The sequence below is a fragment of the Crotalus tigris genome, unplaced genomic scaffold (genome assembly GCF_016545835.1).
Source record: "Crotalus tigris isolate CLP2741 ecotype Arizona unplaced genomic scaffold, ASM1654583v1 scf7180000024386.1433019, whole genome shotgun sequence".
Classification (NCBI taxonomy): domain Eukaryota; kingdom Metazoa; phylum Chordata; class Lepidosauria; order Squamata; family Viperidae; genus Crotalus; species Crotalus tigris.
In genome coordinates this window covers 317,553-331,805 of record NW_024100556.1, presented here as the reverse complement: position 1 = coordinate 331,805, position 14,253 = coordinate 317,553, and the positions used below count along the sequence as shown (strand labels likewise).

Sequence of the window (14,253 nt, the reverse complement as noted above, 5' to 3'; positions counted from 1 at the left end):
ATACTAGGCCCCTTTCCTCAATTTTATACCTACAACACAACCCTGTGAAGGAGGCTAGATTGGGAGTGGCTCATATTCATTTGTGTTCACAAGTACTTCTAATATGTAGGGAAGAGGTACTAATGAAATTATAAGATTATGCAATAGTTTAGGAGAAAGTTCCATTGCACTTGATGGAATTAAATGTTTTTGGATGAGGAACAGTTGAACTTTAATTGCAGTGTCTTTGATGCTTGGATAAGGCATCTCAGTAATGTAATAAAAGTTTTTATTGCTGCTTCTTTATTTGGAATAAATATTATCCGATCTTGAGTAATCCTTTAAAGTTGCATGATTTTGCACCATGCCTGAACAAAGAATGTTGAAAAATTTAGTGATCTGTATGAATGCTTGACAGTAGCTTTTTCAAATCTGTTGGCTATGATTCCTAGTCAAAATCTATTCTGATTTGGAATTGTGGACATTGTAGTCCAGGCTGCCCCAGTCCTTTGGGCACCAAGGCCTGGTTCTGTGGAGAAAAATTTTTTCTGTGGTTTTGCGTGGATGGAACTTCACTTATTTAGGCAGCTGGGGGTGGATGGGTTCGGGACCCTTGTTGTAATCCATTAGGGAGGAATCAGGAAGACTGGTTTGGAGAACATGTAAGAGAACATCTTTGTCTCCAGAATTGTTGACAAAAACCCCACTTTTTTCCTGTCATTTAATTAGTTTAAGCAAGTGTTTAAAAATCAACATCTATTAGCCTATACTAATAAAGGATTCTAATACTGTAAAAGTATTATGGCTGTGCAAAACAGTTTTTATCTAGCCCCATCCATATAGGCTTGTGCAACTAAGTTAGTACTTTGCAAGACATCAGATTACATCAAGGACCAACTGTAAAACTAAGATTCAATCTGCCAAGCCAGTAAGAACATCATGTCAGAGCCTGCTCCCAGTTCCTTCACACACAGGAGGCTGTCATTTTGGCTTCTGATCCTCACGTTGTATAACTTACTTGTGGAGCTTCATATACTTTGGAAGGTGATTAAAAATACGTTTTGCCATGCTTTCAGTTTGAGTTACCTTTGTATTATTATGGTTTGTCCCACAGTTAGCCAGCTGTTCAGACTGGATTTGACATTTTTATCCACTTTCCCAAGGATCTGGGATAGGCAGATGTGTTATTATTATTACACTGTTATATTCTTTCCAACATTATGCACTGGGCCAGGTTACAAAAACTGCAAATAAATAAAGAGAGCGAGCGCTGGGGAGAGTACTATAATCATAGAAACAATCTTGATAATAAATATATTTTAACAATACTAAAATAGTCTTATGTTAATGATAAATAAATCTGATCTTTAAAAATAAGGAGTTAATGAATCAAGCCAGACTGTGCTATAGCGGTCAAAAAAAACCAACACAGCCCTAGGCTGCATTAACAAAGGGACAGAATCGAGATCACATGAAGTGTTAATACAGGTAGTCCTCGACTTAGGACCATAATTGAGCCCAAAATTTCTAATGCTAAGTGAGATATTTGTTAAGGAAATTTTGCCCCATTTTACTACCTTTCTTGCCACATTTGTTAAGTGCAGTTAATCGCTGCAGTTAAGTTAGTAACATGGTTGTAAAATGAACCTGGTTTTCCCATTGATTTTGCTTGTCAAAAAGTTGCAAAAGGTGATCACATGACTCTGGGACACCGCAGTTGTCATAAATATGAGCCAGTTGCCAAACATCTGAATTTTGATCACGTGACGATGGGGTGCTGCAACTGTCATGTGGAAAACAGTCATAAGTCACTTTTTCAGTGCCATTGTAACTTTGAACAGTCACTAAACAAACTTGTAAGTTGAGGACTACCTGTACCACTTTATAATGCCTTGGTAAGAACACACTTGGAACATTGCATCCAGTTTTGGTCACCACAATGTAAAAAAGATGTTGAGACTCTAAAAAAGAATGCAGAGAAAGATTATTAGGGGACTGGAGGCTAACACGTATAAATAACGGTTGCTGGAATTGGGTATGTCTGGTTTAATGAAAAGAAGGACTAGGGGTGACATGATAGCAGTCTTCCAATGTCTAAGGAACTGCTACAAAGAAGAAGTGGATCAGCCTGTTTTCCAAAGCACTTGAAGGCCGGACAAAAAGCAATGGATGGAAACTAATCAAGGAGAGAACCAACCTAGGACTAAGGTGAAATTTCCTGACAGTCAGAACAATTAATCAGTGGAATGACTTGCCTCCAGAAGTTGTGAATGCTCATCACTGGAGGTTTTTAAGAAGAGATTGAACAACCATTTGTCTGAAATGGTATAGGGTTTCCTGCTTGAGCAGGGGGTTGGACTAGAAGATCTCCAAGATCCCTTCCAACTCTGTTATTATGTTATTCTGTTTGAAATTTTTCTCTACACCAGTGTTAAAAATATTTGTGCATATAAGATAGATGATGAATATGATGCCACCAGAACAATCATATTCTAGGAAACTTGCAGTAAGGTCATTAGTAAAACCAATTAAGAACTAAACCACTGTTTAACGGTGAACTTGCTGGTATGATGTTGCTGTTTGAATTGTTTGCTGTTAGTTATAGATCAGTTTTTTTTCATTTTAGATCAACTTGAGCGTGTATTCTTGCGTCTTGGCCATGCAGAAACAGATGAGCAATTACAGAATATTATATCCAAATTCCTTCCCCCTGTTCTTTTAAAGCTTTCCAGCACACAAGAAGGAGTACGTAAAAAGGTATGAATATTATTGTATGCTGAAGTCGGTCAAACACAAAGTGCTTAAAAATCCTCCCATGTTGGTTTTATATTAGATAGAGTGTCCTTTGAGATGAATTTAACTCATGGTCACTTGATGAAAACATGTAATTTTCAGTACAAAGGTGGCTGCTATTGTCTTCCATCCAGGGTGCATTTTCAGCTGCTCATTCTAATCTAGTGTTTGTGTGATGGTCTTGTACACAAGTACTAACCAGATCAATCTTGTTTGGATGTTATGTTTCGCTCAAGCTGGAAGCTGAATATCATAATATATTCCCTGAAGTCATTGAAAATATTGTTACCTCATAGTAATTTTTCACGTTCAGTCCAAATAATATAGTCACTTGGTTCTTTTTCTCTGTGAAAGGTCAAATGGAACAACATATAGGGCATTTGATAATACAGATGTTTTTATTTATTATATTCCACAGTTGGGAAATGAAACCTAGATCAATAAAATGAAGGAGTTTTTTTTTTTTTTTTTAGGTTATGGAATTGCTAGTTCACCTGAACAAACGAATCAAAAGTCGTCCAAAAATCCAACTTCCAGTGGAGACTTTATTAGTCCAATATCAAGATCCTTCTGCAGTCTCCTTTGTTACAGTAAGTCTTTTTTTTTTTTTGAGAATTTTACTCATGAATTCTAAGATTATGATTATCTTTGCACATTGTGCTTAAGTATAAGAGCTGGTTATCTCCTGCCTAGGTATTATTTGTCCTGCTTTTGAATAATAAACCTACGGTATAAACAGCAGATAAAGAGAAGGCTGGTTTGTTGGCTTGTAGCTGCTGGGAAGTGCTTTCCTAAATGTAACCCTTGAACACTTCAACTGTTTTAATGAATATTTATATGAAACTACACCCAGTTGTCATATTTAAAGAGTCCGTTGAAATGGATATGATTAACAATTAGGAAATGTTCTGGTTAACAGGTTGATGTCAATGCTCTGTCTTTGCAGTTTAAGTTTACACAAAACATATGACAACAAAGACATTGTGGCTTTACTGAGAATTGGTAGAGTTAAACAGTAATGTTAGGATTATAGATTGCCACCACACTAACCTGGTTCATGCATGCTAAATTATAATTTGTATAAATTTGGTGTAATGTATGTGAACTGCACTATTATCCACTTGGTTCACACATCATCCTACGCCACGGGTGTCAAACTTGCAATGTCACCTGACGTGTCGTTTCACATCGCAACTTTTTCCCCATTGCCGGCAGTGGGGTGGGTGCGGTTTTAGTGTGATGCATCCAGCCCATGGGCCGGCAGTTTGACACCCCTGCTCTAAGCCATGGATAATTATATAAAAGCGGGTTGAACTGCCCCAAGGTCTTTACCACTGAAAATCAGTTTTTCTCAAGTTGCACAGGAAATATATACATATTAAGATAGAGACGTATGCAGATAGTGTAAATTTTAGTGGACGTTTAGGTGAGGATAATCCTTTAGTACATGTTTTTAGATTTATCATCTGATCCATTTCAATGACAAAGTCCTTATTCCTTTTCCTTTTTAAAAAATATCTAGGTAAAGTTTTAACACGCTAGTGTAGTATGTAGTTACAAATGCTTGTACATGAACTGAAATACACATTTTGACCAGTTAATAACAGCTGCTTTTAGGTGGCACTAGAACTTTCTCAGATAATTGCTAAGATGAGGTGTCTTGATTTAATGGTCCACATCAATAAGGCCATAATTGGTTGGAGTCAGAAACCTGGGGATAATGCAATCGCTACAATGCAGGTATAAGAGGCTCCTAGTATGAGGAAGTTTTTTTATTGTACACGCGTTCCCCATGTCAACTGTAAAAAAAAAAAATCAGACTGAGTCTGGTAGCACATTTTCTCAGTAACACATTTAATTGAAAGAAATAAGTTTTGGTGAGCTGCCGTTTATGCTTTTTAATAAAACTCCTACCATATCAATAGTATTTCTCAAAGTTATCAAAGTAATCGAGGTTGTGGAATTTTTGGGTGAGCTGGACTACTTGAACAATGTAAACATTTCAGTGGTATTTATCAATCATTTTTTAGTCATAAGTTTCTTAAAATTTGTGGATATTGTACTGTAGAGCTGTTTTTTGTAGTGGTTCTTTTCAGACATATCTTGCATTTTACAGAATTTTACAATAATATATGTTAAGATGGGTTACCCTCGTTTGCCTGTGGAAAAGCAATGTGAACTGGCACCCACTCTCCTTACTGCAATGGAAGGAAAACCTCAACCCCAACAAGACAGGTATAATATTCTGATATTATAAGCTTTCATTGCCTTTTTTTCTTTAAAGTCATTCCTTTTAATAAATTAATCTTTAAAGACTGCAAATACTGTCCGGAGAAATTATGACATAGTGTCCTTCTCTTACTTTGTGTCAGCATGACAAGGCAAATTCCACAGGGAGACGACTAGACTACTACTTATTGAGATAGGCCAGGGGTAGGCAACCCAAAACACTCAAAGAGCCACTTGGACACGTTTCCCACTGAAAACAAAACACTGGGAGCCGCAAAACCCTTTTGATATCTAAAATGAAAATAACACTGCATATATCCTTTTTTACCTTTAATATATGTGTGTGTGTTTGCGTGTGTGTGTGTGTGTATAAAATAAAGGTAAAAAAAGGATATATGCAGCGTTATTTTCATTTTAGATGTCAAAAGGGTCTCTCTCTGTCACTTTCCTCTCTCTTTCTCTCTTTCTCTTTCCTCTAATTTACTCTCTCTTTCTCTGTCTCTCTTTCTTTCCTCTTTCCTTTCTTTCTCTTCTTTCTTTCCTCTTTCCTCTCTTTCCCTTCTCTTTCTCTTCTCAATCTTTTTTCTTTCCTCTTTTTTCTCTTTCCTCTCCCCCTCTTTCTCTTCTTTATCTCTCTTTCCTCTCTCTTTCTCTCTCTCTTTCCCCTTTCTCTCTTTCCTCTCTCCTCTCTTTCTCTTTCCTCTCTTTCCTCTAACTTTATCTTTCCTCTCTTTCTCTTCTTTCTCTTTCCTCTCTTTTTCCTCTCTTTCTCTTTCCTTTCTCTTATTTCTCTTTCTTTCTTTTCACTTTCTCTTTCCTCTCTTTCCCTTTTCTCAATCTTTTTTCTCTTTCCTCTTTTTCTCTTTCTTCTCCCCCTCTTTCTTTCTCTCTTTCCTCACCCTCTTTCTGTCTCTCCCTCTTTCTTCTTTTTCTCTTTCCTCTCCCCCTCTCTTTCCTCTCTTTCTCTTTCCTCTTTCTCTCCTCTCTTTCCTCTCTCTTTCTCTTTCCTCTCTCTTTCTCTCTCTTTCTCTTTCTTTCCCTCTCCCTCTCCCTCCAGGTGAAGAGAGAGAGAGAGCAAAAGGCAGATGGGGAGGAGAAGCAGGATGGGAGGCAGCAGCTCCCAACCACCACTACCACCCCGTCGCATCCTCAGCTAAACTGACACCTGACTGCCACCCTGCCCGGGGAGACATGTGGCCGGCTCAGCTTCCTGGGGAGCGCTGCCCCTGCCGGCCGCCGGCCCAGCCATGACTGCCGCCCGGCCTGGGGAGACATGTGGCCGGCTTGGCTTCCCGGGGTGTGATGCCCTTGCTGGCCGCCGCACCAGCCATGACTGCCGCCCAGCCCGGGGTGACATGTGGCTGGCTTGGCTGCCCAAGGAGCGGCCTGGGGATGGCCCAGGAAGCGATGCCCCAGCTGAGACTGCCGCCTGGAACAAGTAAGCCGGGAGGGCACCACCTGCCCTGCGGCCGCTTCACATCAGTGCTCCCTGGACTCAGAGCCCCCTCCCTCCCCCCGTCACTGACCCTCTGTCTCCGGCTCTGCTGCTGCTTGGCCAACGGTTGCGCCGGCTGGGCATCGGAGGGGCTGCTCTCCCTTGGGGCCGCACTTTGTGGAAGGACTGGCTCGCTCAGCGGAGGCTCGGGTGGGCTGCTCCCAGAGGGGATCTTGGGGCTTCCCCGCACGGCTCCCCAGCCACGTGCACTTCAGATGGGGCCAGCCCGGGAAAGGGACTTCCTGGCCGCCCTTCTCCCACGGGGTGGGGCACCTGGGCGCAGGGCCAATCAGGAGCCCTGCGAAGGGGCAAGTCCACATGAGAGAGAGAGAGAGAGAGAGAGAGAGAAAGTGCCTCTCTCTTTCCTTTCTCTCTCTGAAAATGGCAGGGGGGTCTCCGGAGCCGCAGGGGATGGCTCCGGAGCCGCGGGTTGCCGACCCGTGAGATAGGCTATAATAATAATAAAAACTTGCCCGTCTAATTGAGCTGAACCTCCATTCCTTAAATCCAAATGAATCAGGGATTTGTTTCAGCCATCTTTCCTAGGCAACGCTTGTATTTTAAATATCTTGCTTTTTTGCCATCCAACGTTTTGAAATACAGATAAATCTTAATTTTTGGATTTTAATTCTTGGATCCAACCTACTTTATGTTTAAAGATTCAGTTTAACTTATCTCAGTGCAATTTGAATGATACAGTTCCATTTGAAATTAGCTACTAAATATGAAAGAAAAGAAAGTGGTTTCATGAAAACCATGAAGTTATGTTGTCTTTCTTGTCTGCAATGCCCAGTTAAATCTTTTAAAAATGCAAATAGCAATAAGTGAAAACGATTATGAATTTTAGACAGATTCTTACATATAATTGCAATATATACAATTGTTTTGCAGCCTAATGCATCTTCTAATACCAACACTTTTTAACATGAAATATCCTGCTGAACCTCTGAAAGCAGCTTCTCCATTTAATCTTGCTGAAAAACCAAAGACTGTACAACTGCTATTGGATTTTATGTTGGATGTTCTCCTTATGCCTTATGGGTAAGTAATGATGAAGTTTATCAGGTGATAGGTACTACTAGAATTAGTATGAGAGAGGGAAGACCTCATTTTTAAAGTGATATTCTGCCATTCTCTAGATCCGTGGTGGTGAACCTATGGCACGGGGGCCACAGGTGGCACGCAGAGCCCTCTATGTGGGCACGCGCACCGTCACTCCAGTCCTAGGCCTTCAGCTGGGATTTATAAAACCTTTTCGCTTTAGTCCTCCACTGCCATGTGGAAAAAAAAGGTTCAGTCAATCAATCAATTTCAGCTTCTCGTGGGAAAAAAAAAGATCTTGCAAAGTTGGGATTGATTGATTGAACTTTTTAGTCCCACCCAGTCTGCCATTACAATCACAGCCAAACCCACCCAATGGGCCACACCCACCCGGCACTTGATGATACATAAATGGATTTTGGGTTTCAGTTTGCTCACTCAGTCTCTAAAAGGTTCGCCATCACTGCTCTAGATGGTATTTTGTTTTTATTGTTTTTAATGAAAATCATATTTTTGCCTCAGATCATTTAAAAGTCCATAGGCAGGTGAGTGAGTGCAGATTGTAAAGGTACTATAATCACAGGGAAATTGCTAGAAGCATTGAGTTTCTTACCCAGATATTTGTTAGCTTTTGAGCAGGATTCACATATCACATTAAATTCTAATGTGGTTTGTTTGGTTTTGGCTTACTTTCTCATCCTTCATTGAGGGAAAGCTTGTGTAATGCAAAATTACTGTGATTGACATGATTGACAAGCCATTGATAGATAGTCCTTGACTTAATAATTAAATCTCATGCCTAAACTAAAACAAAAATTAAAATCTTTGCAAATGCTTCATTAATGTACAAATGATCCAGCAGTCTTGTAAACGTCCTCAAATCTTAGGTGTCAGCAGAATGTTTGCTATGTATTAAGGCGCACAAATTTAATTGACAAAAATTAATACTGATCAAATTAACAGTCTAATTAAAACCTATTCTGTCTAGATGCTTTTATCTGTCTTTGGAAATAGATTCTATTATACATGTGTCCTGATTAACTAAATGTGATTATTTATATAATTTTTAAAATTGTTATGTTTTGTTATATATATTTTTGTTTCTATAACTGAGATTATGGCTGGATTTTTCAGATTGACATAATTTAAGCTGTGCAGAGCTCACCATTTCTAATAGAGAATTTTATAAACTTTCCCTCCTCTTCTTCTAGATATGTATTAAATGAATCCCAGAGTCGCCAAGCTGTTCCAGGGGGACAGGGTTCCTCTTCATCAAGTAGTTCTGGAGGATCTGGGATCCCCCAGCCTCCTCCGGGAATGAGCTTTTATGCAGCTAAGCGGGTTATTGGAGACAGTCCATGGACACCTGAGCAGCTGGAACAGGTAAAAGCCAAATAATTATACCTAATGGGTGGGGGTGGGAGTAGCTAAATTATAATAAGTTGCCAAACATAATGTATATTATCTTGTGGACTTTTATTTGTCCCTAGCTGTTTTCATGCATACACTAATTAAGTTATTTATAATGAAATCCATCTTTCTTGATTGGACTGTTAACTGTAAATAAAATACAGAATATAAAACAAAAAGTAAAAAAAAGCAGCAAAACTGAGTAGCATCAGCATATAATGGTACTCCATTCCAAAACTGAACAATGTAATTTTATGTACATGATAAACAGCATGGGGACAAGATGGAAACCTATGGATCTTTATGAGTCATCTACCTGTGAGTTGACTAATAATTTCCTGATGCTATTATTCTGGCTATAATCTGACATGAAGAGCCAAAATCACTGCAGCACACCTTCTCAGTGGCCAGTTCCAACAGATGACCTAAAATTATTGAGAAATCCAGGAGAACTAGCAGAATATAAATGTCCCAATTTGCTTCATAGCGTAGGTCATTCGGCAGCGTTCATCTAGTGCAGTGGTTCTCAACCTGTGGGTCGGGACCCCATTTGGGGTCGAACGACCATTTCACGGGGGTCGCCAAACAAGGCTGTCCGCCATTTTTCCCTCTTTGGCCATGCCCCTGGCACCCGGTAATGTATAAGTGGTTGGGGGTCACCACAACATGGGGAACTGTATTATGGGGTCGCGGCATTAGAAAGGTTGAGAACCACTGATAGTGTTATCCATGTGTGTTTGGAATTGGAAAGACTACCACCTTTTCAGTCATCTTTCTTGGAAATGGAATTTTTACTTTTCTGTGTGATTAGATAATACAACTGTTGACTCTCACTGGGCAAGCACTGTCTTCCATATAGATTTTGCTGTGAAAGAAAAAAAAATGTAAAATGTTTGCTCATCTGATCATTCAGAACAGCACCACCACCAAATTTAACATTAGCTGTTGTATTTTTATGGGGATGAGAGGTATTTTGGAGGGTATCTTTTTAAACTTTCTAAACCACTTCGGTGGGAAGGTAACAGCATTCTGTGTGCGTATAGTCATATATTGGCGTATAGCCATGCTGTCATGGTTCCAACTAATGAAACACTTCAAAGACATTCCAGGCAATGCTTACTCTAAAAGCCTTTATTAACAGTGTAACAGATTGATGGCACTTCAGATGGATGGATGCCAGAATCTGAATTTCTCTTGCTTGGTCTAGCTTTTCTTGCTAAACCCCTCCCTTATTTTGAAGTCATAAGTCACATCTTCCAATTAGCCCCTTCCAGGCTTTCCTTATAAATCTCCTCTCTTTCTCTGTCATCTGAATTAACTCTAAAAATACCAGACAGTTCTATATATTTTGTCAAAGCAGTAATATCCTATATTAACAGCATTGACAAATGCTGGCTACATGACCAGAGAAAGGGTCATCAGACAATGCTGGTTCCCTCAGCTAAGAAACAGAGATGAGCACGCTAGAGTCAACATAGGGATAGGGGAAACCTTTACTTTTACCTTTAAATGACTGAAATTTCTGACCTTTCACAAATGGTTGGATCAGAATTCGCATTATGGAACTCTATTGCTTAGATCAGGGGTCTTCAAACTTGGCCCTTTTATGACTTGTTGACTTCAACTCCCAGAATTTCTCAGCCAGCCATAAAAGGGCCAAGTTTGAAGACCCCTGGCTTAGATTGACTGGTGGTGTTGGGAATTACCCTTTTGTAATGTATTGAGCCTCATAATTTCCCCGTCTCTGCTTTAAGGCAAAGCCTTTTGTTATTTCTCTATCCAGTTCTACCACTCTAGAACTACAATAAAAGTATACTTTTTATAGACAATGCCTGTGATTGTACTGAACAACTTCTTCTTCTTTTTTTCTGCTTTGTTGGGCAGTGTAAATTGGGTATAGTAAAGTTCATTGAAGCTGAGCAGGTGCCTGAACTTGAAGCTGTCATACATTTGGTTATTGCCTCTAGTGATACACGGCACAGTGTAGCCACTGCAGCAGATCTTGAACTCAAAAGCAAGCAAAGGTAATGGGTTATAATGTGAAGATTTTTTAAAAAACAAAAGTGATGGTTTACTATGAATTTAAAAAATAAGGTTGGTTTTGTTTAATGCAAAATTACTTTTTTATCACAATGGCATACATTAGGAATTGCATTTGATAAGATGTAGACATCTCTACGTTTGACTACAATGATAGCAGCCCTTCATTTATTCTTAAAAAAACTGCTTTTTAGCAGGTAATTATGATCATTAGACAGATTTCATGCATATGGCCACGTAGCTTCTAGTAGTTTGGGGAATCTTTAAAAGACCAGTGTTTACATGAATATTAATCTTTAGCAATTTTTCATTTTATATGAAACAAAGTCTTTAAGTAGTGTAGTGATTTTACTTAATCACATTGTAGGGTTTCAGAATTGGATATGTCTAAACAGGTACAGCATTAATTTAATGCTGTTCTTAGTATTTTATGAAATCATTGAAGATATAAGCTAGGAAAGACCTAAATTACTAATTCCTGCAAATTCCTGGTAACTAGTGGTGCTTTATAAGAGTACAGGAGTGTTTCCTGGTATGGTGATTAAAATAAAAATGGATTTTAAAGATGAAGTGAGAACAAAAACATTGTAAGGTACAGATATTTTTTAAAAAGTTAATTCTGAGATCCAATCACATGTTATTTTCAAAAGAAGCAAATTGAACAGCAGTTGCTGCTAATTCCAATACAGATAGTCCTCACTTAATGTCCATTCATTTAGCGACTGAAGTTTGACAGTGCTGAATGAAGGGGTTAATGACTAGCCCTTGAAGTTCCTTCCATTGCAGTTTCCCTGCAGTCACATGAGCAAATTTTGGCCCCATGTTTTGCCAAGGCTGCCTGTTGTTTGCTGCCAGGAGCTTCTGTTTTCTAGTCCTGTTCCCCCCACCCTCAATATCTTCTGAAATGCATGCCAATATGTGTACTAGCTGGAGCCTCCTTTCATATTGCCTTTTGCACCAGTTCGGCTAGGGTTTCACTTATGCCCTGACCAAGGCCTCCATTAATGCAGTTAGCCAGGGCTTCTGATTTATGTTTCAGCCAGGGCTTCCATCCACATGCCAGGCAAGGCCTCTATTTGTGCTCCATCCAGGGTCTTATTTTGTGACAGAAGCTCGGCATGTGAAAGAAAGCCCCAGTTGCGTGCCATAATTTTAGCCAGATCCTCCTTTTGCATTGGCACAAAAGAAGGAAGGAAAGAAGAAAGCTGCACTGACACAGCAGAAAGTGGTGTGAAACAAGGTCCTAGCTGGTACAGTTGTGGTGTGGGGGGTGTAGATATGGCAGGCAGGGCTGGGGTGGTGGGGACAGCTGATGGTAGCAAAAAGCAGGTGGCCAAATGAGTCCCAAAGGTGCTTTTCCAAAAGGCAACTGGACTTTCTTGGTATTTTCTTTGAAAATGTTTTGCTTCTCATGCAAGAAGCTTCTTCAGTTCTGAAGAACTTCTTGGAGGAGAAGTGAAATGTTTTCAAGGGAAAAAGCCAAGAAAGTCAATTGCCTTTTGGAGAAGCACTTTTAGGACAACCATAACCTGGACGATTGAGAATCTCCATAGACATGCTTAACTGAGACCCAGTAGGTTTTCATTTGGGGGACTCAATTACTGAAAATATAAAATATGGGAGGAAAAAAAAGAATGTTGGCAATCAATTTGATTTTTTAGTAAATTCCTTCTCCCTCCCTTTCTTCCTTAGTTTAATTGACTGGAATAACCCAGCCATCATCAACAAGCTGTACAAAGTATACCTTGGGGATATACCACTAAAAACTAAGGAGGTAAGAATTGCTTATCCAAATCTGGGTTCCTTCTCATTTTCTAGTTTTGCAGTTTAGGTGTCATTGGGTATTACATATTGTATAATATGGATTATTTGCTGTTGTAGTGAATATCATTTTAAGAGTTACATTCACATTTTTCCTGCTCTTTCGTTAACCTAGAAGTAAAGGAAGAAAAATGTTTTCTAGAAAAAAGAGCTGCTGTTCCTTATTCCAGGCAACAGGGTATAGGTTGAGTTATAACTGTAATGGATGCCCCCATTATGTTTGTAAGTTGTGACAGTCATAAAGTGGCTATTTTACTGGTTGCAAACAATCATAAATTCAAGCTGGTTGCTGAGTGGCCAAAATGCAGGCATGGGACTTGGGGGGGGGGAGAGGGCCCTCACCATTAGAACTTTGAACCTTGGTCATAAGTACCTCTCAGGGAGGTCCACATCGTGATTTTGAACAGTTGCTAAGCAACCAGTCATAAGCTGAGAACAACCTGCATCTTAAAATAAAACAAACCACGATAAAACTAATTTATACTTAAAGCAGAAAGATAAAATTTGAGTCCAAACTAAGATCCAATAGAAGAAAAGAATACTATGAGTTGTTTTTGAAACTTAATGTTTCTGAGAGTTTTATTGCCTCAGTGCTACAGTGGAAAAGGCTATATACCTATCTTGACCACATTATTGGTAGACATCCATATTTCTTTAAGATTCTTAATGTGCCCACTGGCTCCAAAATGGATCCAAGATTCTTATCCTGCATCAATACTTCCACTGAAAACTTGTCTCTTCCACTACAAAATTGAAATATTATAGGCAGCCCTTTTTATCTGTTCTCAATGCATGCCTAAAGATTTTCATCTGTGTTTGGTCCTTTTTTTTTTTTGTTACAGGGGTATATATGCAATACAGCTTGGTTATATTGCATTAGGCTAGGCTGTACACGGTTTGTCATGGGAGCTGGCCTTGAGTGATATATTCAGCTGGTGGTGGCCTGTTTGTATCATATTGCTTATACTGACTCAATGCAACTCTTTCATGATCTTAGTGGAGGGACATTTTAATACTGCAGGTGAATGTTAGTTCTGCCACGGATATAGTTTATGCTTACCTTTCAGTCACCCTGCTTGGTATTAGTACTGCCTCCAGAGAGCTGAATGCAATATATTGCACCGATGGATATTAGTGCTGCCTTCAGATTGTTTGTAGAGATTAGGGCCAGGTACAAATCATCTGCAGGCGGAGTAATATCCAGAGATGCAGTAAGGTGGACCCTCCAGCAAGATTATTGAATAGCCATGCAAAGCAGAAGAGTCCCAAAAGCCATATATTAAAAGAGGGCAGTTCCCTCCATTAATCACTGAGAATGGCTCAAAAGCTAGCTATTGCAAAGAAGCTGCTTGGAGCCTTGCAGCTGGACTAACTCAGAGATCTTTTATAAATGAACAGTGAAAAAGAGAAATCCAGCTATATTGTGCAGATGAAGACAATGGTTA

At 39.4% G+C, this 14,253-nt stretch overlaps 1 protein-coding gene across 3 annotated transcripts in view; it reads left to right on the top strand.

The window, feature by feature from the left end:
* The window catches only part of ECPAS (Ecm29 proteasome adaptor and scaffold), a 68,774-nt gene that overhangs the window by 2,447 nt on the left and 52,074 nt on the right, over positions 1-14,253 (top strand). For all 3 annotated transcript variants that reach the window (XM_039328975.1, XM_039328976.1, XM_039328977.1), the window contains 7 exons: positions 2,606-2,736; positions 3,246-3,362; positions 4,889-5,007; positions 7,388-7,537; positions 8,749-8,920; positions 10,832-10,971; positions 12,680-12,761. In XM_039328975.1, coding sequence (XP_039184909.1) covers positions 2,606-2,736; positions 3,246-3,362; positions 4,889-5,007; positions 7,388-7,537; positions 8,749-8,920; positions 10,832-10,971; positions 12,680-12,761 — 911 coding nt within the window. The remainder of the gene's footprint in view (positions 1-2,605; positions 2,737-3,245; positions 3,363-4,888; positions 5,008-7,387; positions 7,538-8,748; positions 8,921-10,831; positions 10,972-12,679; positions 12,762-14,253) is intronic.